The sequence below is a fragment of the Spermophilus citellus genome, assembly GCF_964194105.1.
Source record: "Spermophilus citellus genome assembly, chromosome: 11".
In the NCBI taxonomy this organism is placed as follows: domain Eukaryota; kingdom Metazoa; phylum Chordata; class Mammalia; order Rodentia; family Sciuridae; genus Spermophilus; species Spermophilus citellus.
Genome location: NC_138192.1, coordinates 54,267,858 through 54,294,822, shown reverse-complemented (window position 1 = coordinate 54,294,822; position 26,965 = coordinate 54,267,858). Strand labels below are relative to the sequence as shown.

General features: G+C 44.1%; 1 protein-coding gene across 1 annotated transcript in view; it reads right to left on the bottom strand.

The window, feature by feature from the left end:
* Positions 1-2,764: 2,764 nt before the first annotated feature.
* Positions 2,765-26,965, bottom strand: part of KIF5C (kinesin family member 5C) — a 154,018-nt gene continuing 129,817 nt past the window's right edge. The window contains exons 20-26 of the mRNA XM_081262362.1: positions 26,221-26,322; positions 25,940-26,000; positions 20,151-20,222; positions 17,390-17,494; positions 15,409-15,625; positions 14,113-14,224; positions 2,765-3,033 (exon numbers count right to left, since the gene is read on the bottom strand). Of these exons, the coding sequence (XP_081118488.1) occupies positions 14,118-14,224; positions 15,409-15,625; positions 17,390-17,494; positions 20,151-20,222; positions 25,940-26,000; positions 26,221-26,322 (664 nt within the window). The 3' untranslated portion in view covers positions 2,765-3,033; positions 14,113-14,117. The remainder of the gene's footprint in view (positions 3,034-14,112; positions 14,225-15,408; positions 15,626-17,389; positions 17,495-20,150; positions 20,223-25,939; positions 26,001-26,220; positions 26,323-26,965) is intronic.

Here is a 26,965-nt window from a genome sequence, read left to right as displayed (position 1 = left end):
GTGATGTCTTGGTTTTGTTTCAACATGAACATCACTCCCTTATATGCACTTGAGGGCTTCAGCAAGTCACTAGATGCTACATTCCAGAAAAACGTTTCTTCATTTATCCCAATACTTCTTTAAATTCTGATTTTCTTAACCATATGATTCTATTTCCTTTAAGAGTCTTAAACACTCTTATTGTCCTGCTTACTACCTGCCATTCAACCAAAGCAAACTAAATAGAATTTGAAGAGATGATACATGTATATAGAATTCTCTAGTAATTAACCAAAGCACATTTGGCATTAATATATTTTGGTTCCCAACCATCCATCTTGCTATCTCAAACACCATTCCTCTAATTTAGCAATCCACCATCCTGCAGGCAGAAATTATTTGTAGAAACTATCTGGCTATTCTCTTATAGCATGAAAGAGCAAACTTTCAAGAAGTAGCATGAAATATAAAATTATTCAAAGGAGAAACACAAACACACAAGCAAAAAGCACATATAACCAAAACACAATCCTAAACTTGGCTGTTCAGACATTTGGAGTATAAGGAGCAAAAGTCTAAAACTAAGAAAATTGCATAAATGTGGCATTTTTTAAACAAGTGGCCTAAGAGTATGTGGTCTTGATATAATAACTGGCTTATTACACAAAGTAATATCTAGGGTCCATTTAAATAAACTCTGTAATCCTTTCCAATGATCTGCCTGCCTTTTGGGACTGTGGAGGAAAGTTGGCTTAGTAGTCCTGTAAAGATTGGAGCTAGATGAACTGACTGGCTGATCAGCAACTAGCAGAATTATCTTTAAAAGACATGAAAGCCAACTTCCCCTGTGAATAAAAGTAAAGCAAATTTTGCAAGACCCTCATAGAGATCAAGTAAGGTGGAAGTACAAGCAAATGTTTCTTTTTGAAACATGAAAGGGCCAAGCAATTCTTCAGAAGTATAAAAGGGGCACCCTGGTAAAAATTACTTTGGAAAGATTCTAAAATAATGTATTTTATGACAGATATTAACAAAGGCAGAGAGAGAGACACAGAGAGAGAGAGAATGCTACTGACCCTTGCTCAATTTCCAAACACAAAAAAGTATAGTTGCTTAATGACAATGTTAAGTAACATGTATGACAATTGTTTAATTGGCAATCCTCTCAAAGACCAATGTTTTAGCTTCCAGAGTCAGAGGCAAACATATCAACAGCAAGGTTATAATGTGTGCCATATGTTATTACCTGACCATGTGTGTAAAACTTGCCCTAAAAGGACCCTCCTATCAGACTGAGAATAATGATCAAGCATTAGCTGTGAAGACATTGACAATGAAAGCAAACAAATGAAAAAAACAAATAAATGAACGAATGCAAAATTGTCATCTTTATGAAAGAAATACTTCAGTAGAATTCATCTTCCTCACTCCTTCAAACACAAAACAAAACACACAAAGACAAACACAACATTTAACAAATAACTTAAGCAGCATTACTTTGCTAGGGAAATTTTATACATGATGAGTTGGAAGTCAACACACGGTCCTTAGCACCCCCCCAACACACACACATACACACACACACCTCGCACACACACACACACACAATCTTTGACTCACAAGACCATGAGAAAGCCCAAAGTCTCCCCTGGCATATACTTCATTCCAACGGTGACAGCTGCAGGGGACAGTGCCAGCCCACACATCTTGGGCATGTATGTGGTAGGATGCTTTCACAGAGATTGGCTGGGTCGTCACCAGCTCTCCCCTAAATTCGTCGTAACAAGCAGCAGCACACAAGATCAACTTACTTGAATCCTTATCAGTCCCCCTGAAAATTTGACTACTTGGAAATGCATCCTTTTAGTATGCCCAACTGGAAGTAAGGAAGTCAGTTCTAGACTCGTGTATTTGAATAAACTAAAAGCTAAATGTAAAAAAATCCATTTATACTCATTTCTTCTAATTGTGCCTAAAGGAAGATAAAGCTTATCTTTAAGAGAGAATTGAAATAAAGAGTCTGCAATCATGGGTTAAAATAACAACTTTTTCATGGCAACTTATTCATAGACAGGCACAAATTTTGTCATTTACTCTCCCCTTGTCCCCAGGGCTTTCTTTTTCAGCTGCTGGAATAACGCTGGATTTCTTTGCAAGGCCTCCTCAAGCTTAAGATGGCTCCCTAGGGAAACAGGCCATCCCAGATGCAAGCTCCCCAGAAGGATCAGGGAGGAAGCAAGAGCAGGGGTGGCCCCATCTCCACTCATCCAACTTTGCAGCATTTTCAACACTTGTGAAGGAATGAAGTTCAAACCAACTGGGCCGGCAGAGACTAGTCACTGCAGGTTCAATAGCAAGCAGCTCGGAGGTGAATTTATGACTTCTTGCATTTACATAGATGGGTTTGAATGAACAAATTCTACATTGCTATTGTCAGATTGTTTTTCTGCCTTGAAGAAATATGCTTTGCATTTTAACAGGTGCCATACTAAAAGGTGTATTTTACAGATCCAGAGATGTGACCAGGATATTCAAAATGCTCTTTAGGGGTAATTTGTTTTCGGAAAAGTGTTCTGAATGAAAATTTTGAACCCTATAGCAGCATTTTTTTTTTGTTCCCTAAAAATATAAAGTAATGTGTTTATTTTACAGGAAACCAGACAGTTGAGGCAGAGTGTGATCGCCTGCCTCCGCGGCACTTGGTTGTTCCCCTCCAGGGAATGGCACATCAGGGTGTTCCGGCGGGACAGTGTACTGCCAGAGGAGGCTCCAGGATGCCCAGAGACCACCCAATGCCCCAGAGGCTCAGGCAGTGGAAGTGGTTTTGAGTAGTAAGTGGATCTTCTGGAATCAGCTTCCGATTTCTCACAAAGAGAAAAATCCAAGCACACGTCTGTACACACAGAAATTCTACACAGCTCAAAATACCTGAAACTGGCATACTGCAGATGGCTGGGGTAAGCAAGTGTAAAAGAAAATGGAAATTGTGTAGGAGGGGGAAAAATAAAGGAGTTGGTGTAGTAGTAGTCCTTGACATGCTACGTGGAATCGTATCTGTTGAGAGAGAACCAGAGAGAGAACATAGGAGTTAGAGAACATAATGTAGAAAGTCACTCCTCAGAAATCATTTTTAATTCTAGAGTTTTAGATCAGAGCTGTCCACTAAAAATATAGTGGGATCACGTATTTAATTTTGATTAAAATTTTAAAATGGAAAGAAACAGGTGAATTATTTTTAGTAATGTGTTTTATATAATGCAATAGATTCAAATTTCAACATGAAGTTAATATCTGGAGATATTTGACATCAACAGATTACTCTTGGGACACTGATACTATTTTTCACTTCCAGCACATCTCAGGGCTTATGAATGATTCCAGTGCTCGTAGACAAATGTGGCTAATGGCTAACTGATTGACAATACTGCCTCCTATATCCTGGTTGAGGTATTTTGTTCTGACAGTCTCAACATTCTCTTCCAAGCCAGGATCTGCTGAGCCAATGGCCACGGTAATAACACAGCGCCCTGCCGAAGGAGAGATCAACACCACTGCTCGTTTGCCAGCACTTGACATTGCCAATCAGGTCAGGCCTGCCCCCTCCCACCTCCCACTCCAGCTGGCTCTAGAGGTTCCCAGTTCTGAGAAAGTGGAGTAATAGAGTTCCACCATAGACCAGCCCCTTTGATTTCATTCCCCTTTCTATCAGAGGTCCATCTGGTCAGACCAGGTCTCCTGAGAGCCTGGACCAGTCCTGCCCTGGAGGACAGCCCCAAGCAGCCTTTCTCAGCCTTTGGACTTCCTCCAGTAAGCTGGAGATGCTGGAAGGTTCAACTTCCTCCAGCAGCTAAGACCTGAATCTGTGATATGACCTGTGCATTTGCAGCAGAGCTCACAGTGTCGGGGGGGGGGGGGGGGGAGGGGGGGGGCGGGGGACAAAGAGGAGAGGACGGGATGGGTGGATAGAGCCTCTTCCTTGACAAACTAACGGAAGTGCCTGGTACATGAGATGCCAGACACTGAGCTCAGCTCCTCCTCTGATTTAAAAAGAGCCCCACAACCTGACACACTGCTCTTCCAGTTGGCCTCTAGAAGGCTTCACTCATTTATGTATGATACTATCAGAGGCAAGCTCACGTATTTTATATAAATAAGCAGGATGTAAATTATATTTAAATAGACATTTTCAGGGTATGGAAAGGGATTGTAAAAGTAGACAGGAGCAAAGTGGTGGGCAAAAGAGAGAGAGAGAGAGAGAGAGAGAGAGAGAGAGAGAGAGAGAAGAAATATACAACAGAAATGGAGCAGGAAAGAAGAGAACTGCACATTCTTTTTAAGAATCTCAATTCCTCCCCAACACAAAAAAATAAATATTTGGGAACCCATTTGGTAACCGCCACTTCTCACTCTAACAGTATCATCTCCACAATTCCAAAGGGCCAATTAAGAAGGTTTGAGCAAATTTATATGGTGATATTATATCATTTTTAGAAGTCACAGAGAGAAAGATTTAGTCCCTAGAAAGAGTATGTTTAACATTTAGCCTTTCTGATGCAATTCCATGCTTTTTGTTAGGTCCGGAAATGAAAAACCTAAAAGCACGGTCATAGTTGTCATTTAAAATCCATCTTGAGCTGAAAACCAGTGGGAATGCTTTTTGAATACCACCACTGAAATCCCCTGTTCACTTCTTTCAGGTTCATTCTTCTGAGCACACTCTCCCCGGGTGAGGGGATGGTCTCCTGCGTGCCTGGAGGCGGGGAGGTGCTGGGCACATACCTTACATTGTTGGATTATGGCTTGATGCAAAGATTGCAGCCAACCTATGTTGACACAGCAAGCATTAGACACACAAACTCCACAGCACGGCCTCAATAACTCCAGCAGACCATGAAGTGACATGATTTCTACCAGAGGCCTTTCATCTGGGTCCCCCACTCTCCCATTGTGCAAGATTCAACATGTTTGGGCTAATAGTCTGAAGGAAATAGGGGGCCACAAAGGAGGCCCAACCTGCTTAGTTTGGTCACCTCAAGGAAAGTGAGAGAGACCTAAGACTGTGACACCACTGAAGGGAAAAACAGGGAACCCACTCAAACAGGTTCCCATCTCTTTCAAAAGAGGCTGTTCCTCTCCATCCCCATTTGAGCATATTTATGGGCCCATCTTAAGTTTGTCTAGCAATGCCCCTCCCCAAAATGAATTCAACCAGGAAACTTCCACCCAGCCTCCCCACTTTCTGAATGTCCATCTTCTCTGATAAATTCAGGAGAGGAAATGGATATATTTTGAAAGTTAATTGTTTATTCCTAAGAGAAACCATTTCTAGTCAGAGAGCCTCTCCCATCCAAGAGAGAGGCTGGGGGAATCTTGAGATTTAAAATACAGTTCTGTTGACCCTCGCTTAGGTGCTCAGAGAACTCACTCACCCAGTGACAGAGGACTGGACCACCAAATGACACACTAGTGGACTGGCCCTGAGGCTCTGCCACGCTGGGGATGGCAATTCAGAGTGGCAATGTGTGAGCAGAGTTAGAAGGAAATAAAAATCCTTTCTTTAGAAGGGGTGGGGAAGGCTGAAGAAAGAAGCTAATCATATGTAAGGATTTCACAAAAAGTATTTAGAGATTCCAACCCCCTGACTTTAGCTTTTGCAATTGCTTACAGTGGATTTAAGCTTAATCCAAACAGTACATAGCTTTATCTTTTCTTTTGTCTTTCTATAATTCAATCCCCATATTATAAGAATCACCAGTTATACTTTTCTCATGACTGCCAAACAGGAGGGGATTCATCTCACTCCAGCTTTGGTACACTCTGCAGTAGAGGAACTGTTAGAGGTGTTCAGAATTTATGACTCTTGAGAAACTGGACATGAAGAAGTATTAAAGTCCGGCAGTCCAGTGCACTGTAGACCAAGTGGGGGACTCTTTCTTCCAGGTGTTGTGCAAGTGGCTCTTTGAATTTAGGACACACTTCAATGCTGCCTGCCTGACCTCTTTCCCTGTAGTCACACTTCATAGGTTTTATTTATTTTTTGTTTGGTTTAGTTTTGTCTCCCCCCACCCCACCATTGCCCAGTAGTAGTGGGGATGGAACTCAGGGCCTCACAGATGCTAGGCAAATATTTACCACTAAGCTATGTCCTGAGCCCCTGCTTCATCTAATCGTAGGTCTGTCCCAGTTGATCACTGCAACATTAGTTAACACCTTAGCATTTGTGAGGGCCTACTTTTTGCCAGGTATTTCTCTAGGAATTTTTTTCTCTCTCACATACACAGTATCCTATTCAATTTCCAGACAAGTCTGTGATGTCAGTGCTATGACCCCAACTTCTCCAGGCTACAGTCTTCTTAGCTGTTCGGTAGCCAAGAATGTTGTCTGGAGTGACAAGACTTCTGTTCATGCACTTCCACCAAAATAGCACACAGCCACAGACAGAATGCAGAAGCAGCTAGGAAAACCCAGCTGTTGTCTATTAAGCCAGATACAGAAGACATTTGCAAAAATGTAAAGCAATGCCATTTAGCCAAGGTTTTGAGGATTTTTTTTAATAGTTACTTTTGATTAAAATAGCATGTATGGGCTTACTATCACTTTTAGATGAATCTTGCAGTATTTTAACATTTAATTTTGGGTATCTATGGATACGTACAACTCACAAATATTAAAGCCTTTTGATGCCATTGGTCTTTTTTTAAGAGTACAAAGAGTCCTAAGGCCAAGAACTTTGAAAACTGCTACATGACCAGAGTTCTTGGTTCAGGAGCTTCTGCCACCAAGCTGTAGGATCCCGATGGCTCACCCTCCTCTTTGGAATACAGAATTCAGAGAGTAGATTAGATATTGCAGACAACCCAGGCCAGCACTGCCTGCCCATCCTGTGCTGGACCTAGTCTAAGCCGGTGTGTTCCTTAATGTGTTCAGTCCTCACAGCCACCCTGTAAGTAGGTACTGGGCACACTTTACAAAGGAGGACACTGAGGTATAGGGAGACAAAATAAATCACCTAATATGTGAGAATCAGGATTCAAACCCAAGCACAGTCCCACAGCACAACCCAAGCCCACGGTCGGCCAGCTCCCCTGCCTGTAACAAAGCCTTCCCTATGTGCAAATTCTTGTACTTCAATCACTAAATGCTAGGATTTTCAAACAGCAGCAGCAAGATGAATGGCCCGATGTTTAGATGTGCAGAATGTGTGGCTGAAGGAACCCTTTGTACCACTGGGGTTCTTGTCAATGAGACTTCTTGGCGTCACTATTTCCGAGGGCTAAACCTGAAAACAACCCCTCATCCACCCTCCAGGTGTGGACCTACGTCAGTATGTTCCTCTTAGTCATATATGGTATTTACTTGTGATTGGGATGTCAAAACCAAAAGGGTCAAGGAGGACATTGGTGCAAGAGAAGAGGAATTCAGGTATTAAGTTACAAAACAGAAAGACTAAGAGTGAGTCAGAGAGGGAAACAGACCAGGGTACAAATGAGCTAGTGCCAGACTGAGAAGCTGGGCCTGAACCCAAGGACACACTAAGGTCCCAAACGGGAAGGGCCTTGATGTTGCAGTAGCCAATTGACTCCAGAGGAAACTGCGTTCTGCCTGGGGTGGAATGAGGAAAGCACGAGACAGGGAGGGACAGTGCGGGGTTCAGAGAAGGGTGGGATTTTCTCAGTTCACAGAAGGAAGACACAGCACGTGAAGTGGATCAAAATTCAGGGCTTCAGCTGAGGTTAGTGGGTACGCAGGAATGGCCAGGTGCACCCAAGTCAAGGACACCTGAAGTTTAAAGGTTAGGTTACTGAATACTGAATTTCCTCTCTGCTATACACCTAGAATCTCCCTGACAGCGTGGTACTTACTGTGACAAGACTTCTAGGATTAGAAAGTAATCTGTGCATTCCTAGCACCTGGCCCTAGTGGGGTGTATAGGGTCTTGATTTAACATCTGATCAGCCATCTTAAATGTTAACCCCCACCTTATAAGTTTCACTTTCCTGTACTTCCTCTTACCTGAACTCCCCACACCCCCATTAGTGACCTACCCCATGTACCATAACCCTAAGCCAATCTCAGAAGGACATGACCCCATGACTCTGGAAAGCCCCAGGGTGCCATCAACCTAAGCCAATCCCTGGCTACTACCACCTGCCTAGCTCTGATGCAAGCACCCCCAGCCTCTCCCACAGCACCACAGCCACAGCTCCAAACCCCCACCCCACAAAAGCTCAATACCCAAACATCTCTGGCCCTCTCTCCATCTATGGAGAAATGTGCCTTTAGTTGTTAGCTTTGACAAATAAGCCTTTGTGTGGATCTCTGCCTGGTCTCCATCCTTCATTCCTTGCTCGCCCATCTCTTGCTTTCTCACTTTCCTTTCAGGGTGGACTGAAGATTCTGAGTGCAGCAGGCACTCAGGAAACACAGTGGTCAGTCACAGCTGGCCATTGTGGCAGCAAAAGGGAACAGTGGTGAACACCCACAGATCTCCATGACGTGTCTGTTTTATCCCACCATTGAAGAAGTTAAAGATGCTATTCGTATTAACCACTGACAAACATGTTCACAATAAAGATCCGGAAGAAGTAGGTCCTGAAGGGAGAGTCATCCTTCAGTGACAGTCATTGGTCCAGGGAATGAACACCTGAGTTATCTAGTTGACCCCTTTATTATAGCCAGGCGTTCATTCCCAGGAACCTCTGGCACCATTTGCTTTTGCTGTAATGAGTTGGCACAACTTTCTATGACTTGAATCACCTTCAAGCAAAAGAGGAAAGAGCTGGACTTGGTAGGAAAATGATGTGTTCCAGCCATGTGAAAACATGACACAAGGTCATGCTGTGATTGTGCAGTGGTTTTAACAAGAAAAGGGTGTGGAAAAAAAAATGGTGTGATGATCCACAGAAGTAAGGGCACACCAAACTCTATAAGAAGCAACACAGCCCAGGGTCACATTGCACTTACCTCTTAAATTTCAGCAAAAGATCAACTTTCGTTAGGTTATGTTAAGGTGGACAGTTTGAATATTTGATCTTATTTTAATCTAATTTCTAAATCTGTTTTGACTTTATAGTTGTATGTAATATGTAAGAAGGAAATGTAGACTATTTAAAAATTGCAAATATTTAAATGTTATAATAAAATAATTTAAATAAACTCTGGGAAACTGTGTATTTATTTGTTTTGGTAGTGAAGACTGAACCCAAGGGCACTGGCTGGATCATTATCATCAACCTACATCTCCAGCCCTCTTTATTTTTTATTTTGAGATAGGGCCTTGTTAAGTTGCTGAGGGTGGCTTTGAACTTGTTCTCTTGCCTCGGCCTCCCGGGTCACTGGGATTACAGGTGTGCATTGCCACTTCTAGTTGAGAATTTATTTCTTCAAATTACTCTTTTAACTACTCAAGTTTGAGACATAATAGTCTAGATATAGAAAAACCAAAGAAAAAAAGAGAGTAAGAATCTCTTTGGCCTTCAAAGTCTTAACAGTCAAGGTTTCAGCAATGCCCTCCTGGCGCCATCTGGTGGACATGTTTGAACTTGTCCCCGCTGACTTGTCAAAGCATGCCAGGAAAGGGAGGCAATCTCCAGGGCTCTCAGAACCAGGGAGGAGCTGGACAAATATTTAATTGGGTGTCTACATCAAGTGTGGGACCTTGAACAAGCACTCAGCCCTACCTGAAAGACCCATTTCACACCTTCCTTTTCTCAAGCCTGCAGACCTGCCTCCCCTCCCAGCTGATAACCTGGCTTCTTACTTGCACCAGAAAATAAGCAGCGAATGTTCAGACCTTTCCACACACCCATCTACCACCTCCCTGCACCTGCACTTTCTACTCTTCCTTCTCTGCTGGATCATTATCATCAACCTACAGATAAGCTGTAATAATATCTCCCAACTTACAAAAGGCACCCATCTCAACCTTTCATCTCCAACTCTACTCTCCTAATAAGACTCCAGGAGTGTTTGCGCACAGTCACAGACGCTACTTCCTCACCCCACTCTCTGGGCCATGTTAACTGGGCCTGAAGTCTCCTCCCTGAAACCTCCAAGGTCACTACCATCTGGCTTTGCTACCCAGTTCCTGTTATCATCTGATTCAAGCTCAGAGCTGACCGACCACTTTCCTTTTAGGACCAGGGCTCTGCCTCCTCATATTCTCCTCAGACCCCTTTACTGGTACCACCTCCTTCTCTAACTTCCCCACTTGCCAGTCCCCTGGATGGTCTAACTCTCCCCTCCCTGTAGTCCTCTCTGCTCCTTCCCACTCCCTCTGGGTTACCTTTTCCAGACCCAAGGTCTTAGCAACTCTTAGTCCTAGCCTCTCTCCTGGGTCCAACTGCCTATCAACACACCCACTTGGATGGGAAGTTCAGTTGGATATCAAAGAGGCAAAGGAAACCAAGCTTTCCCCACAAAATCTATGCATTGCCCAATTTCCCTATCATGGTTATTCACCTAATTGTTATTATTCACCTAATTGTTGGGGCCCAAGCCTAGGGGCATGAATTCCCTCCCTTCCTCCCCCTCTCCTCCTCTTCCTCTTCTCTACCTTAATCAGCCCTAACAGTGAATCTAGCTCTAACACCTGCACCAACTCTGACCACTTCTCACCCTGGCTGCCACTACCTCAATCAGTGCCACAGGTGTCCTCCAAAGTGGACACCTACAGCAGCCTCCTTGGTGAGTCTCTACTCTTACTCTCAACCCACACCCTTTCTCCAGAATCCAGCCCAGAGTGGCCTCCCCCAATCATGAACCAATTCCCACCCCTCTTATACCTAAAGCCCCTCATTTTTCTGGCACAATTAGATTGTAATCTAAACTGCTCACCTTGGCTTCAAAGGCCTCATTCATTGGGACCCAATCCCTTCCCAACAGCTCTAATTAGGATAGTCTCCCAGGATCACTGGCTCCAGCCCTACCAACCTCCCTATCACTCCAAAACACAGTTCATTGATTCTCACCTGGATGGTTCCAACCATTCATACCACTTTCCCCCAGGTTATTGCATAGCTGCCATTTTTCCCCATTCAATTCTCAACCTCTTCTTCTAAAATAGTATCCCCCATCTCTATTCCATTAATCTGTTCTTATTATCTTCAGAGCACTTACAACCATTTGAACTACCTGGTTTCTTTTCTGTCCCCCAAGCAAGTATACCACTGAATAAGGACAAAGTCTTCTACATCTCCTCCACTGTTAAACCAAACACAGAAAATGTTCTAGATGCCCGATCCCAGACAAGGAAACTGAGGCTGAAAGAAGCCAGCAACTTGCCTAATTGAAACACGGGTGTTACACACCAAGGCCACAACTGGTCCAGCCAGTTATAAATCGCATGGATTTAGCTTGCTGCACTATACTGTCCTAAGTCCAGATCTGAGGCTTGGAAAATAACCGTCCCAATGGGACAGCTCCCCCGGATTGAAACCAGATGAGACCAATGCCAGCATGACCATGGATTCTTTGACTTTTTGCACGTTGGCATCTCCAGTGGCTCTGAAACCTTGTTCTGACTATGTCCCTTAAACCCTGAGATGAAGCAGAGGGAATCCCAAAGATCTCCAGATGCCACCCAAGTAAGAATATAACACTCTGGCTCCAGCAGGACTAGAAGAGCCAGCAGTCAGTCAAGGTCACTTTCTGCCAGGGAAAGATATCCCAAAGATCAGGAAAGGCAATCTCACAAAGGTTTTGATCTCATCTAGGCACAGAATTCCATATTTCTAATTATTTTGTAAATTATTTAGCATTTCTTCACTTCTAGTTACAATTCCCCATTCCATTGGTTAAGAACTTTTTTAACCTCTACTGACAAATTCCCAGTTATTTCTTTAAAAATGGATGCTGTTCCTCATAGCTTTTAGATAAATATTACTTTTATAGGTTTTCATATCTGCTCACAGCACCAAATACATGCTCAGTTAGACATGGGCCTTCCCTACTCAATGGTTATAATATATTACTAGAGAGATACAAAATCTATTTTGTAACAATTATATGAATTGAAGACTATGAAACTAATAAAAAATATTTCCTGTAGGTCCCTGGTTCTTAAACTCCTAACACCCTTGGAATGGCTTAATCAATCAGTGAAATTTGTATGCTAATCACATAACTGATGGCTGGGTGGGGGCTTCTCCTAGATAATCTCAGGATGGGGACTGGTTGCCAGGAAAACCACCCATGAACCAAGGAAGATGGAACTTGCAGTCCTCAAGGAGGAGGGACTGCAGATGGAGTTGTCCACCAGTGGCCAATGATTTCATCAATCATGCCCATGTCATGAAGCCTCCGTAAAAACCCAAAGGGTTTGGGGCTCTTCTGGGTTGCTGACCACACAGGGAACCTGGGGGTGGTGCATTTGTTGAAGGCATGAGAGTTCCACACACACCTCAGCCTTACCCAGTGCATTTCAACCATCTGTAACTTTTCTAATACCTTTTAAAACAAATGGGCAGATGTAAGTAAAATGTTTCTGTAAGTTCTGTGAGCTGCTCTAGCAAATTAACTAAACCTGAGAAGAGGTAGGAACCCCAATTTATAGCCAGTTGACCAAAAGTATAGGTTACAACCTAGAGCTTGCCATTGGCAACTGCAGCGGGGGGGGGGGGGGGGGGGCGGGCAGTCTTGTGGAACTGAGCCCTTAACCTATGGGGTTCCATGCTATCTCCAGGGAGTTGGTGCCAGAACTGTATTGAATTAAAGGATGCCCAGTTGGTGTATGCTGGAAAGCCTGGTAGCAACCGTGTGGAGTGGTTGTGAGAACAGGAAAAACACTTTGGATTTTCTTATTTCTAATAAAGGAGAATATAAACCAACATTTATCAACCAATTATTGTGCACCAAGTTCTGCACTGCTCATCTACACTAGCAACAGACATTTTTATTGAGCACTTTTATGTGCCATATAGCTTCCAAGAAGGACCTCATTTAAGCCTCTTATTATTGCCAACCATCCAGGTAAAAGATTCTTCCCATTCCAGGTGAGAAAACAGACTCAGGTTAAGTTACTTGAAGGAAGTGGAAGATGTGCCACTAGAGAAGTCAGGGCCCCCTGTCCAACTCCAGCCCCCTCAACCACGCTGCCCTCCCCAGCACGTTTGCTCTGTGACACTGAGAGAAAGCATCTGGCTACAAGAGCTGGACATCGATAGTGTGCACAATTCTTAACAACCTCACGTGAGGTCAGATAGTAATTATAAAAGAATGAATATCATCTGGCTCTTTCAATTCAGTTCCTGAGACTTAAAGCCACCTCTCTCTTTTCTTAGTTTAGTGTAGCTCTGATTTCCATTTTTCTTATTTTGATAGACGTTGAGCATCTTTTCATAAGTTTAAAAGCCACTTGTACTTCTAGTTCTGTTCCCTTTATTCTTATGTCCTTTGTCTGTTTTCCTAAGGGGTTATTGATTTTTATTATGGAAATATTGACTTTTGATGAAAACAGATTTTTATTATCAGTTTGTAGCCTTCCTCCCTTTTTCTCTTTGTGATATGTATTATTTATGTTTTCCTCAGTCATTTGTATATAAATAACTTTGATGTGCCTATTATTAAACATTTTGTAGAGTTAAATTTACCAGTTTATTCACTCAACAAATAACTTATTGAATTAGTAAAATTCTTAGAAAACCCTGCTTGAGGTCAGACAGGTTTAAAGGATGAATATTATGTGGCTCTTCCTTCATATTCAAGGCCTGAGACTCAAAGTCACCTCCCACTTCAGTCTGCTCTGGGTAAATGCAGTTGACAAACAGGTAAGGTCCTTGTGGATGCTCTTCTGCAGAGGGGAGTCCCAGGGATAAAAGGCAGCTCAGGTGAGTCTTACCACACCTCACCTGTCCATGGAAGTGATTAAGCCAGGCCTGGCTCAGAGTCACCTGCCCCAGCTGGCTCACTAGAAGACCCCAGGGCTCTAGACGGAGGAGAGGTTAGGCCCAGGCCTTTGCTCACCTGGAACCCCAGGGCCTATCCTGCAGCAGAGTGGAACTCTTCCCTATTAAATGTCCATTTGCATGTGGCTGAGATGGTAGGCCTGGGGCTCTGGGAAAGCAAGATGGCTGTGCTCCCAAATATGCCCCAGGGCTGCTCTAAAGAGAAACCACCCCAGACAGCAGGACTCACTTTATTTATTTCTGGTAGTGAGTGGAGTTTGAAGAGCCGCCTCCTCCCCCTCGGATAGCATGGACGGCTGTTGGAGATGATGCTGGGTAGTGTCCAGGGCGGATGGGCTTAGCTATATCCAAGGAACAGAAAAAAAAAGAGAGAGAGAGAACAGACACTTAGTTCTTTCTGTGTATCTATGACCCAGATACCTAGGGTCACAGGGGACAAAAGTCAAAATGCTCATCAACATTACAATGCTCATCCACCACCTTTCTGAAAAGGGGAAATTGGCTCCCCCAGCAGTACAGTTAGCCAATCCAGGACAATCATTCAGGAGACAGAGAATTTACATATCAATTAGCTTATTTTTAAATAAAAAATAATTGAATAAATTGAGACAAAAATTAGAAACAAAGGACTTTCACTTTTATCAAGGTAGCGCCATAGGTTCCCCCAGGGATTTCACAGGGATATGCACAGCCCTGAAACTGGAAGCAGAATTCCATCTGTGATGTGTTATCTGGGGAAAGGAGTCATAGTTTTCAGTAGATTATCAAAGGGTATGAAATCCAACAAATGCAACAAATCACCAATCAAAGGTATTTTAAAACTAGAAACAAGAAATTGCTCGTTCACAATGTATCTGCCCAGCAATATCTAATGGGACATCACCTTACACGGTAGGAGAACTGTTCCAATTTTTTAAAAAGAAAAATCCCTTCTTTAGAGAATATCCCTAAATCCCTTTTATTCCTATGGCTTTAACCTGGCAATTATGACTCAGAGACTACACCCTCCTTTCCTGCTGGGGCAACGTGCCCAAATCCATATAGGTCTTAAAGGGCCCCCTGCAGGATCCTAAACACACCCTGCTCACTGGTGCCAATCTGGCTCTTTCCGGGTTATTTCCAAACCTGTGCTTGCAAGTAGGCAGCATTCCCTAAGGCTTCCTGCCACATACAGGATCCTTCCTGGTTCTGCCTGTAGAACACAAGGGGCCTTCAGGCCTTTCTGAGAAATATTCATATAATTCCAAAATTCCTAACAGCATTCCTCTGTTTAAAAACAAAGACCTTTGCCTATAGCACAGACTGGCTTCTGATCCAGCTGGGAAGTTCTGAATACCACAGCAAGTGCGGGAATAGCTCAGACTTGGGGAGCGGCTCCGACATTCCCACTCTACAGGGATGAACTTGGGGTGCTGTGAGGGCCAAGTCCTGCAAGCTCCATCACAGCCTTTCAGATCAGCAGGGTCCTGGAAGAGATGTCCTCGGTTGCTCCCAATCACCGGGGTACTTTTCGGCGCGCACTCACCAATCTGCGCCGAGTGCGCTCTCCTGGCCATGTTCTTGGCTCTCACTGCCTCCTTGATGCGATCCACCTCCTGCTGGTAGCGCTTGCGGTCCCGCATGGCGTTCTCCTTGGCCTCTTTCAGCGCGCTCTCCAGGGCCTTGACACGCTCCGCGGTGGCGCGCAGCCGCTTCTCCAGCTTGGGCAGCTCACAGCGCAGGTCTGCGTTGTCCCGGACCAGCTGCAAGGAAGGAGGAGAGGGGACAAGTTACCAGGGGGATTTTGTTGCTCTCTGGCAGGACAATCAGAAAGACCAGAAGGTAGAAAAGCCCTGGCGGCTGAAACCACCACCCTGCTAGGTAGGCTTTCATGGTCCAAATGACCATAAACTTAGCCAGCAGCAAAGGAAAAGAAAAATCTCATGCCCTGGGATTCTACTTTGTTAAATATGATTCATGGGCTGCAAGGAATTTGGGCGCGGTAGTGGGGGTTGGGGAATTAAAAGCCATTTCCAGCCATAGGAACTCTAAATATTAGGCAAGATTTACTTCCTCTTTTACTTGAGTGTATGTTTGCGAGGGTAGGGAATAGTATGAAAAATTTTACTACTAGTATATTAGCAGGAAAAAGCTGAGAAATTTAGTGCATTCAAAAGCACTTAGCAAAACACATGCATGTTCTAGAGCGCTCTGAGGACCTCCTTCACAACAGGATCCACTGGCACCCAGTTTGGACCCAGCTTTTCAGTAGATCCAGAGAATAACAGGAATCAGGAGGGTTTTGCTCTTTTCTTCTTACCTAAGACCCACAATTAAGAAGCAACAGGCTAGACCGGGTGAAGAGTGGGGGTAACAGCCCTATTATTTGCAGCCATCTAACTTGGTTAAGTCCTTTGACCACCAGATTTAACAAGAAAACTACTCAATATGGCCATCACTGGAATCCAGGTGAATGGAGAAAGGTTTTAGAAGTCACATAGTGCTTAATCAAAGGGAGCTACAGCTGGGTCTAACCAACTTTGTTTATCCCAGCACCAGCTCCACTGCCTGGCAGTGGGTTTTTAATCAATATTCATTGAATTCATGAATAAAATAATGAGTCGAAGAGAATCCTATTTCAAGTTGCCTGGTGGTTTCTGCTTCTATATTTCTCATCAGCAATTTGCTTGAATGACTTTCACCACATTGATCTGTCATCACCAGGTTTTGTTGAAAAAGACCCAACAAATCAGAAATAACATCGCTCAGCCATGTGCCCCAAACAGTGGGACAATTTCCATCACATCCCAAATCCTAAGGAGGGAAAACAGTCGTGGACATGCCAGCTTTTAGAAACAAAGGATCAGAGACAAACGACCTGCCTAAATCATTAGTGTTTGGATTTGGTTATCACTGTCACTTGGGACAAATTCCAGGCCACAGCAAGGATCTGAGAAGGCACCCAAGATCACCAGGAACAGGGAAACAGAGCCATAAAAATAAGAGCCCTGAACCAGCTCAGTGGATCCACTTGACATTCCTTGGGGCCTTTGGGGCCACAGAGGTGCCTCAGAGGCATTATGAGAGACTCCAAGGTCAGGTGGCATCCAAGGTTGTAGTGGAAGGGGGATGAAGAAACAGGACTCTGAACACCCAACTTCTCAAACCTTAGGGCACCCCACCTCAATTCTCTATTCTGGTCTCAATCAAATTAAGTCTTTCATATATAAAGAAAGTCACTGAGAACTAAAGGATTTTGGATTTCTTCTTCTTCTTCTTTTTTTTTTTTAAGACAGAGGCTCCTGATGGTACCCAGCTCATCTGGAACTCCTGGGCTCAAGTGATCCTCTGGCCTCCCCAGGCCGCCAAACCCATCAAAGACTAAAGGATTCTTAAGGACCTTCCAGTGGGCTCCTCCTCCTTTTATCTTCAACATCAGAGCCTTCTCTGATGATGCGGTGGCCAACCTGGTCAGACTGCTTTCAAAAAAGCGAGGGAAGCAGAGGGAGCTAGTGGAACTCTCCTACCTGCTTGTGCACCTTGGTGAGCTGCTCCAGGTTGTTCTCCAAGAAGGAAATTTTCTGCTTCTGAGCAGCACTGCCCCCTCCATCGTCACTGTCCAGCTCTACACTCTGTGTCAACACCGAGCAGTCAGCGAGGTGGCCTGTCACACCACCCACCCTCCACCCCAATATAATGTGCATCATGCATTTTAAACCTTCTTAAAAGGAAGAAACCCCAATCCCACTGAGAGTAGTCTGAAAGCAAATATAAAGAGAAGCTCTAAAAGTTTTGACTGAACAAACTTCCCAATTAATATCCTTGATTTACACCAAACGTGACTGATCTGAGAAGGAGCTGTTCTTTAGAAGGTGGGGGCCGGGGGGTGCCCTTCAGGTCTGCTTTCAAAAGTTGCAGGTGATTTTTTTTTTTTTAAGGAACTATATCTCTCCCTTCAGGTAGGGAAATAGAGATTTTTCTTTTCAAAAGAAAAATGTTCCAAAACTTATTAAGAACTAGTGTGAAGGCATAAATCCAAGGCTCAAATTTGCTTCAACCACAGGATGGGTTAAGTCACCAAGCTTATAAGCAAACGTCTATGCCCACTAGGAAGTCCCAATGGCCTCTGCCTGTCCTTTCAGCTTCCAACGCTACGCAATTCCTCAGTGAGTCAGTCTCAAACTTAGTCACAGCATCTAGGTGCTGGGTAAATCCTTGAAATTTATTAGATCTTGAAATTGGCAAAAACATCGCCCTCCTGGCAAACAGAGTAGCACAGATGAAATGGGAGATGCGTGTGCAGACACATTCTAGCCTTCAAAATCATAGAGCGTGTCTGCTTCATGTGATTATAAATGACATCACTGTCCTTTTTCTAAGGGTAATGGCTTTATGACCATCTCTTCAGGCTATCACAGGGCTTCTCACATTGAGCCTGCATCAGAATCCTAGGAAGAGGCTTAGTTAAAACAGACTGCTGGGCCCTGCCTCCAGTCTCTGATTCTGTGGATCTGGGATGGGGTCTAAGAATTTGTGTAGTTAAACAAGTTCCCAGGTGCTGCTGACACTGCTGGCCAGAGGATCACACATTGAAAACTGGAGGCTTGACCATAGGCTATTCCTAGAGAGTTTCATCATGAAGTCAGGGAAGTCGGATCTCAAGCTCTTAACCCTCCCTCTGGACAGAGCCTCCTATGGTCAGAGCTTGCAACAGACTTCCAAGACTGTTGTCTTTTCAGTCCTTGTCCTCAGCTCTGGGCAGGTGCCTGCCCCATCTCTAGTCTATCACCTCTGCACTGGCCTCACTCTCCTACCTGGCCCAGGTTCCATGGGCATACGTATTTTGTTGATGATAATCATGGTACACCCCTCTACCTACTTGATGACTGCCACTCAAGCCTTGAAACTCCCATCACTCTCTCCTTCTGTCTGTATTTGCATTTCCAAGATTCTAAACTCACTTCAACTATGCTATCAGGCAGTATGCCACCCATGCTCTGCCCCTCAGCTGGACACTCACACCACTGCTCAGCAACCTGTTTATCTATCCCTAGCAAATGCTCTCTACAGCTGACTGACCCTTCTAATCCTCTTGGACTCCCCATTCTCTTTCCTCCTCCTCCACCAAGAACGGAGCTCCCACATTAACTGAGGATCCAAATCATGGGGTTCCAGTTCTTTCCACTGTGTCACAGAGTTCTCTGCAAATGCTTCTAGCCTGATTCTCCACACCTCCCTCTAGGAAGATGAGTCCCTTTTCCTTACCAGGCCTAGTATATGCATCCATGTTGTTAATTCTGTCCCTCTCAGACCTGGTTCCATTACCTGCCTCCTCATTTTACTATATTGGACCTCTTTCCCTTTGATCCTTCACATAGACAAATATGTATGCACAAACATGCATACATAGTTACACACACACACACACACACACTCTCTCTCTCTCTCTCTCTCTCTCTCTCTCTCTCTCTCTCTCTCTCTGTCTCTCATTCCTTAATACTTGCTAAGAGCCACAGCCGCAAATACTGTCTTTCAATCCTGCCATGCCTCTGCTATGGTCCAATACTCCTCATTGCCTCCTTCTAAATATGTTGAAAATGACCCCTGGCTGTCTTCACCTCATATTCCTCATTAAACTTCTGCAAGCTTCCCTGGGGAGTCATCAATATGGAATTTCCCCAAGATCAGTTTGCAGCATGAGATCAAAGAAACTCAGGTGCAGAGAGCCCGCAGATCTGGATCCTAACCTAATGCTGCTTTTCCCAAGGGTACAATCTTGGGCAAGTTATTTAACATCTGAGCCTATTTCCACATCTGCAAAACAGGAGTACTAAGCACCAATTATATGATTGCTGGGGAATGTAAATAAGATAGTCGCAAACTTTGACCTAGTCCCCAAAAGCCTAGTGATATCCAAGCAGGAGGCTCTCACCATCTCCGGGCTGCAAGGCAATGCTGTTGGACGCCAAGCCCACTCTGGATTTTCCTGCACCAAGCACAGTGGCCTTCATGCAGCAGGAGCCAAATAAATATATGTTCATTTGAAATGAAGGCCAGGGAAAGCATGATGATTTCCTTTTAGTAAGAAGGAAAAATCAGATGGGAAAATGTTCCCAAGTAATTTTTGCCTCTAGCGCATTCTTTTAATAACATTCTCTGGAATGAAGTAATTAATTTTTAAGCACAACCAGCCCCAATTTAAGCAAGTGATATTTCAACTGAAAATGATTCTTCCTGGCCGTCTTTTATTTTCTTCTCAGAACCATTCAGGAAAAAAATAGAACTCACTTTTTTCACTCGGGTGGTCAGATCCTGGACGAAGAGCTTACGGAGATTATGAAGAGTCTGCAGTTCTCTAGACTAGAAGAGAAAAATTTTAAAATGCCACTTCAGTGAAGGGACACATTCAATTTATGACACATTTGCACCAGGTCAATAAACACAAACATTGCCAACATTTTTTTTTCTTTGTAGTACTTCACCCACACTCTTGCACTACACCCCCACCTGTCTCCAACCTGTCTTTTGAGCCCGTCCATGCTACTGTACCTCTGAGGACTTGTCCACCATACCACACCACACTGTATCCTTGACCCAGGTTGGCATCAGGAACCCCTGATGGTGCAGAAGCTGGGAGTCCAGGCGACAAACCATACACTAGAATATAAACCTGCTCCTTTGCTCCCTTCTCGGTGGAACCATTTGTTTCTCAACCACAAAAATTTAAAATTTGCTCACAAAAATTCCCAGTTGGCTGCGTTGCATCAAAATGGATTCCCTTTTCCTTTTGTTTTCTTTTTATTTATCATGTAAACATTATATATAATACCAACAAGTTTAAATTAAAAGTCCCAATTTTCCTCACCCCAACTGACTGGTATTTTCCATGTCTCTGCATCCTCTCTGGCCCAAGTTCACGTGTGTGTTTGGTTTATATCAATGAGCTCATGGGTGAGGCAGCTCTGGGACTTTCCACCTGTGTGACCCTAGGAAAGTTATCTAGACTCTCTGTGCCTTGGTTTTCTTATTTGTAACATGAGGTTTCCCACTCCAACATAGAGGCTCAAGCAACAGCTTCTCAATAGGACTTACAACTCAGGAAATAATGCCAAGAGTCAATAAAAGGGATGGTCTCAAATTAAAAAGCTTCTGCACAGCAAAGGAAACAAGACATAGAGAGCCTACAGAATGCGAGAAAATCTTTGCTAGCTACTCTTCTGGCAGAGGATGAATATCCAGAATACATAAAGAGCTCAAAAAAATAACAACACCAAAAGACCACATAACCCAATTAAAAAATAGGCAAATGACCTAAACAGATACTTCTCAAAAGTAAAAATACAAATGGCCAACAAAATGTTCATCATTAGCAATTAGGGAAATGCAAAGCAAAACAGTACTGAGATTTCATCTCACTCCAATCAGAATGGGAATCATCAAGAATACCAATAATAAATTTTGGAGAGGATGTGGAGAAAAAGAAACAAAACATTTTTACACTGTTGGTGGGATGGTAAATTAGTACAACCACTATGGAAAACTGTATAGAGATTCCTCAAAAGACTAGTCATGGAACCACCACATGAGCCAGCTATACCACTCCTCAGTATTTATCCTAAAAAATTAAAGTCATCAAACTATAGTGATCCATGCATACCCATGTTTATGGGAGCACAATTCACAATAGCCAAACTACCCAGCTAGGTGTCCACCAGTGGATGAATGGATAAAGAAAATCTGGTATTTTTACACAACAAAGTTCTATTCAACCATAAAGAAAAATAAAATTATGTCATCTGCAGGAAAATGGATAGCAGTTGAGACTACTATGTTAAGCAAAAAAAAAAAAAAAAGTCAAACTAAGAAGGTTAAAGGTCAAATGTTTCCTTTCATATGTAGAAGCTAGAGAGAAAAAAGGGAAAGAAAGTTGTTGGGATTTGGGATCTCATGAAAATCAAAGGAAGATCAGCAAGGGACAGGGACGGGGTAGGGGAAGGAGAGGGGAAAGGGAAATACTGGGAAATGATATTGAACAAATTGTATTTTGATACTGTGAGCATGTGCAAATACATATCAACAAATCCCACTGTTATGTACAACTATAATGAGCCAATAAAAAATATGGGGAAAGAACAGTGGTTGCCTTATTACCCTGGTGTCCAGACTAAATGAGACAGTTCTTACAGAAATCTTAAAAATATTTACTCACACATAGTAAGTTCTCAATAAATATTAAAATGAATTTATTGATGTGTCATTTCATATCATAAGACCCACTTCTTCATTAGGTTTTATAATTCTCTTTTGCTATTGTTGCAAATCACACCACAATAAACTTCTTGGGGGCATTTTTTTTCCCTTCATTTTGGATTATTTTCTATAAATGAACCTTGGGAATTAACATTGCTGAAATGAGGACCTGAACCAAGCCTGGTGATCTTTGCTAGCAAAATCAGAAGATGAAATAGTTCTTTCTGTTCAATTCTCATGCATTTACTACAAGAGATATGCTAGTTCCTTGAAAAATGTTTTCCTTTTAGGGAAGGAGGGGAGAAACTTTTCAATATAAGCATTTCAATTCATCTAAATTGACCTACTTTACCATAGAATGTCAATGGATGCAGCTTATACAAACACACACACACAAAAAAAAAAAAAAGAAAGAAAGAAAAGAATAAAGCAAGCCACAAAGCTATGGAAACACTAAGCTTTTTGGAATAAAGGTTTTCTGTTAACTTAAGGTCTTAGTTACTAGTTCCACTTCTGTGTTGAAATAAGAAGCACCTGAAGTCAATTGCAACCTCAGATGAGGTAAATTACTTTCTGCAGGAAGCCAAATGGATCTGTTATTATGAATAATGTGCCACAGTACCTGTCCAAGGCTGAGCCACCCCTCTATCCGTGCAGGTGCAGGGGTGCAGAACAGTGCTACCCATCATGCACATGTGCTATCCCACGCCGCTGCCAGAGGGGGTTCAGCCCCAAGACCCCTCAATGCCTGCAGCCACCCTACCAGCTGTCCCTCTGCTTCAATGGTGATTATATTAGACTTAAATGTAATCACAGTTAATATTTTTCCATAAGAAGTACCATTCTACCAAAGGAAAATGAGAAAATATGTAAGTACCAAATTTTAATATAGAATCCTGAGTGTGGCATCTTTCTCTTGTTTTTACGTGGGTTCAACATTAAACACTTTGGGAGAAGCATTTTAAAACATTTAAAATAGTTCTATTCACGCACTCTGTGCTTAGGCAACTATCATTTGGCTTCCTGCAGCGAATGCTGTTCCTCATCACATTCATTATCATGTCCCCACTTCCAGACTCACTTCCTCCAATCTCTTCCCATCATAGGCTGCTGCCCTGCCCTCCATGTGAAGGCTCATGGCTCAGCTTTCTATCACAGAGGGCAGGGAGGGACTAGAGCAGGAGCCAATGCGGCAGGTGGTGGTGGGGAGGGTCCATTCCTAGAGTCCAGCCTACTTTTGAGGGAGGGTGCTCAAAAGCAGCCAATGCAGCAGGTGGTGGTGGGGAGGGTCCATTCCTAGGGTCCAGCCTACTTTTGAGGCTGGCCTTTGCCACTGTGGTACTCAGCAGTGGGCTTTCCAGACCAACCCCTAGGTGGAGGCTCATCCCTGCCTATTCCCAAACACCCAAGGAGACAGAGCAGGCCTGCACCAGAAGGCACATGTAGCCGAGGACAGCAGGGCTGGCACTGAGGAACATCTATGGCTGAGGGAAAGCACGGGTCTAAGCCAGCACAGGACACAGGATTCCAACCTTGGAATTAGAGTGTGTCAGGCAGGGGGTTAGTGAAGGAGAAGTGGAGGAGCCACCATATTGTGTCAGAGGAAATGCCCTTGGTGGGCTGGATGTGTGCAAGTCAGGAGCAGCCTGTGAGAGTGTGTGTGTGCAGGTACATCCAGAGGAGTGTGAGGTGTGGGTGTGTGGGGATAGGACCAAGTGGACCTGAGGGACCAGTGAGGGAGACACATCAGTGTAGACAGCCCAACATCAAAGAATGCAGGAGAACTTGCTAAGTATCTCCATCACACTCAGGAATACGGGAGCAGGAGAGGACGCTGGCACTGCGGGTGTGTGAATGAGCCTGGTGTGATTGGGGTGAGTGTGAGGAGGCACGTGTGAGTGAGCAAGAGTAGCCATTTATGCACCAATGCACGTGTGTGTGCCATGTGAGTACCTGAAGTACTTGTGTGGTGTGACTGCAGGAGTATGGTGTGTGCCGAACACAGGTGAGTGTGTCATGACGTGTGTACACAAGTGCGTGCGCAAGATGTGGGTGGGAGGGAGATAGAAGAGGTAAGAGACACCGCATGAAGGTGAGGGCGAGGGCGAGGGCTGGTGCGGGTGAAGGCAGAGGCACCCTGAAGCATTCCCCCTCTCTGGCTAGTGGGAATATAGTAAAATTGTAAAGCTCAATATTTTCCTGAATTTCTATAATTATCCTTAATTCCAGGCATCACTTCTCTGGTAAAGCAGACGTAGAGGTGGCTCTGTTTCAGCCTCCCTGCGGCCGCCCTCCCTGCAGACTTCGCAGCTTCCTTCAGCGCCCACAGCCCCCTTCCCTCCCAAATGGCTGCGTCCCCATGCCTCCACCTGGCTTTGAGGGACAACAAATTCCAACCAAGGACTCAGAGCAAAGCCAGATATGGGCTACTGTCAGCCCGCAGCTTGGGGTCACCAGGTCGTGGGGTGGGCTTGGTCCCAGCCAGGTCCACTGGCAAAGCAATGGGAGCAGCATGGACCACATCTGGACAGCCTTTGTTGCTGCGCCCTGAGCAAGTCCTAGCGTGTTTCAGCAAACGGAGCTGATGTAGGAACACAGGCTGTGGGGCAAGACCAGCGCTCACTCTGAGGTGCCTGCAGAGCAGCAAAAGCTGGCCGGAGGAGAGGAAGCCCACAGAGGAAACCAGATGCAAGACAGAGGAAACCAATGGGGATTTCAAGTCATAAACCCCCTAAAGGGAAGTGGGGTCTGCCGCTCCTGTCTCTACCAACAACCCTACAGGTCTCAAGGCCCTCCCTGGCCTGCACCCACTCTGGCCTTTTCCTCTTTGCTTTGCCTTCACTTAGTCTCAGCCACAATGACCAGGTCCTGCTGGTCTTCCACATGCCTGGCATGGGCCACCTCCGGGCCTTGGCATAAGCTGTTGCCTCTGCTTGGAAGGCTGTCCCCCAGACACGCCACATGGCTCACTTCTTTATCTGCTCAAAAGCTCCCTTCTCAGGGTGCCTCCTCTAACCCCCACCCTCTGCACTTTCTAAATGGAACAGTTACAATAATACTTGTAATGAACGTTTTGTGAATATGTTGACTCCTCAGGCTCTGCAGTGTGTTTCAGACTGTGGTCCACCAGGGTAAATTGTGTCAAGTGAAACCTCCCCTGGGGGTGCTGGACATGATTTGTTTCTTTGTTTCTTGTGTCTCTTCCAGCTAAAGGCAAGCTTCCTGAGGGCAGGGATCTTATCTACATTGTTTTTTGTTTCTTTTTGTTACTGGGGATTGAACCTAAGGGTGCTTTACCACTGAGTTATATCTCTAGCCCTTTTTAATTTTTATTTTGAGAAAGAATATCACTAAATTGCTGAGGGTCTTGCTGTCCTCAAACTCGCAATCCTCCTGCCTCAGTCTTCCAAGACTGGGATTACAGGTATGTGCCACCACACTCAGCTATGTGGTATATCTGAGCACCTATAAGAATGCCAGCACTTAGTAGGAGCTCAATAAACATCTGTTGAGAGTTGAAGAGAAGTAAATCACAAAGTGTAGAGGCTATTAACTTGCAGGTATTGATTTGCAATTCAGTTTAATTCTCATTCAGGGGCTTTAGGGTTATAGCTCTAAGGATTTATTGATTGATTGATGATTGATTGATTAATTCTCTGAAGAGCTGGGGAATAAATTGTATAAATACTACTTCTCCACAGAATGCTTTAGTCTAAAATGATATACAAGAAAGGCACATAAGATAAAATTTTAGAATAAACAATTCAACATATCACAAATGAGCCTGGTCTTTGAGACAAAAATGAGTTTGGAAGGTCTTGACTCACCACAGTCTCCTCCAGGCCCTTGAGGTCCTCTCTGGCTTGTTCCCGTTTATCATTGAGCAACCTGAACAACAAAAAAGGAATCATAAACCACCAAAGGGGAATTGAAATTAGGCAGATGCTATTTGCATCTACAGATAAATCAGGAAAACAAACCAACAGCACACAAATAGCCAGTCTGTTTCTAAATTAACCTGAGTATCTGGGCATCTGAATCACAGAGGCAGGGTTGTTAAGACCTCCCAGGCATGAGGGCAAACAGGAAGTATTTGAAAGGTACTCACAGGAGCTTTTCCAGTTTCATTTCTCTCTCCTGGTCCTCTATTTTCAGCTTGTTATAATCAGAACTGAGCTTCTCCTGTTCCAGTTGCAGTTTCTGATTCAAACTGAAATTGAGAGGTAAAAAGCAATATATTACAAGTCAGTCTGAAATTCTGAGTCATCTGGCTAAACTGTGGTTCTGTTCCAACCCCATTAGCTCTGTGCCACAGAGGCAGCGGTTCGGGAGGATTTTGAGGGATCAGAGAACTGCCTCACAGCTTCCTCCCTACCCAAGTGAAAACTAATTTCTGGGAAGCATCTAGAAAGCATGAGACAAGGGCTTTGAGGATGTATTTATAATTTGCTTGTGTGCAGGAGCTGCAGGGAAAAAAATAATGACATTGGAAGATGGCTGATATTTTAAAACAGAAAGAAAGCCCCCTTAGACGAATGTGGCTTGGTCGACTGCAGAGGGCAGGCACACATGGACAGCCTCGGGTGGACATTTCGACCTTCCTCCTCTCCAGCGAGCTCTCCGAAGACATCACCCAGGTCCAAATGCCTGGCTGAGTCTGTGGCATCCTTGAGGGGGGTTCAGAGAGAGGAATTATGAAGAGTGGAGACTCAAGGCTTTGCAGCAGACGGAAATCTGCCATCTGGTTGGGGGCATTGGGTCAGCCTTTACACAGCCCAGTGCTTATAAAGCCTTTTGTATGGGCAGACCCAGACGACTAGGGGAACAGATTAGACACCACATAAAGGAAAGCC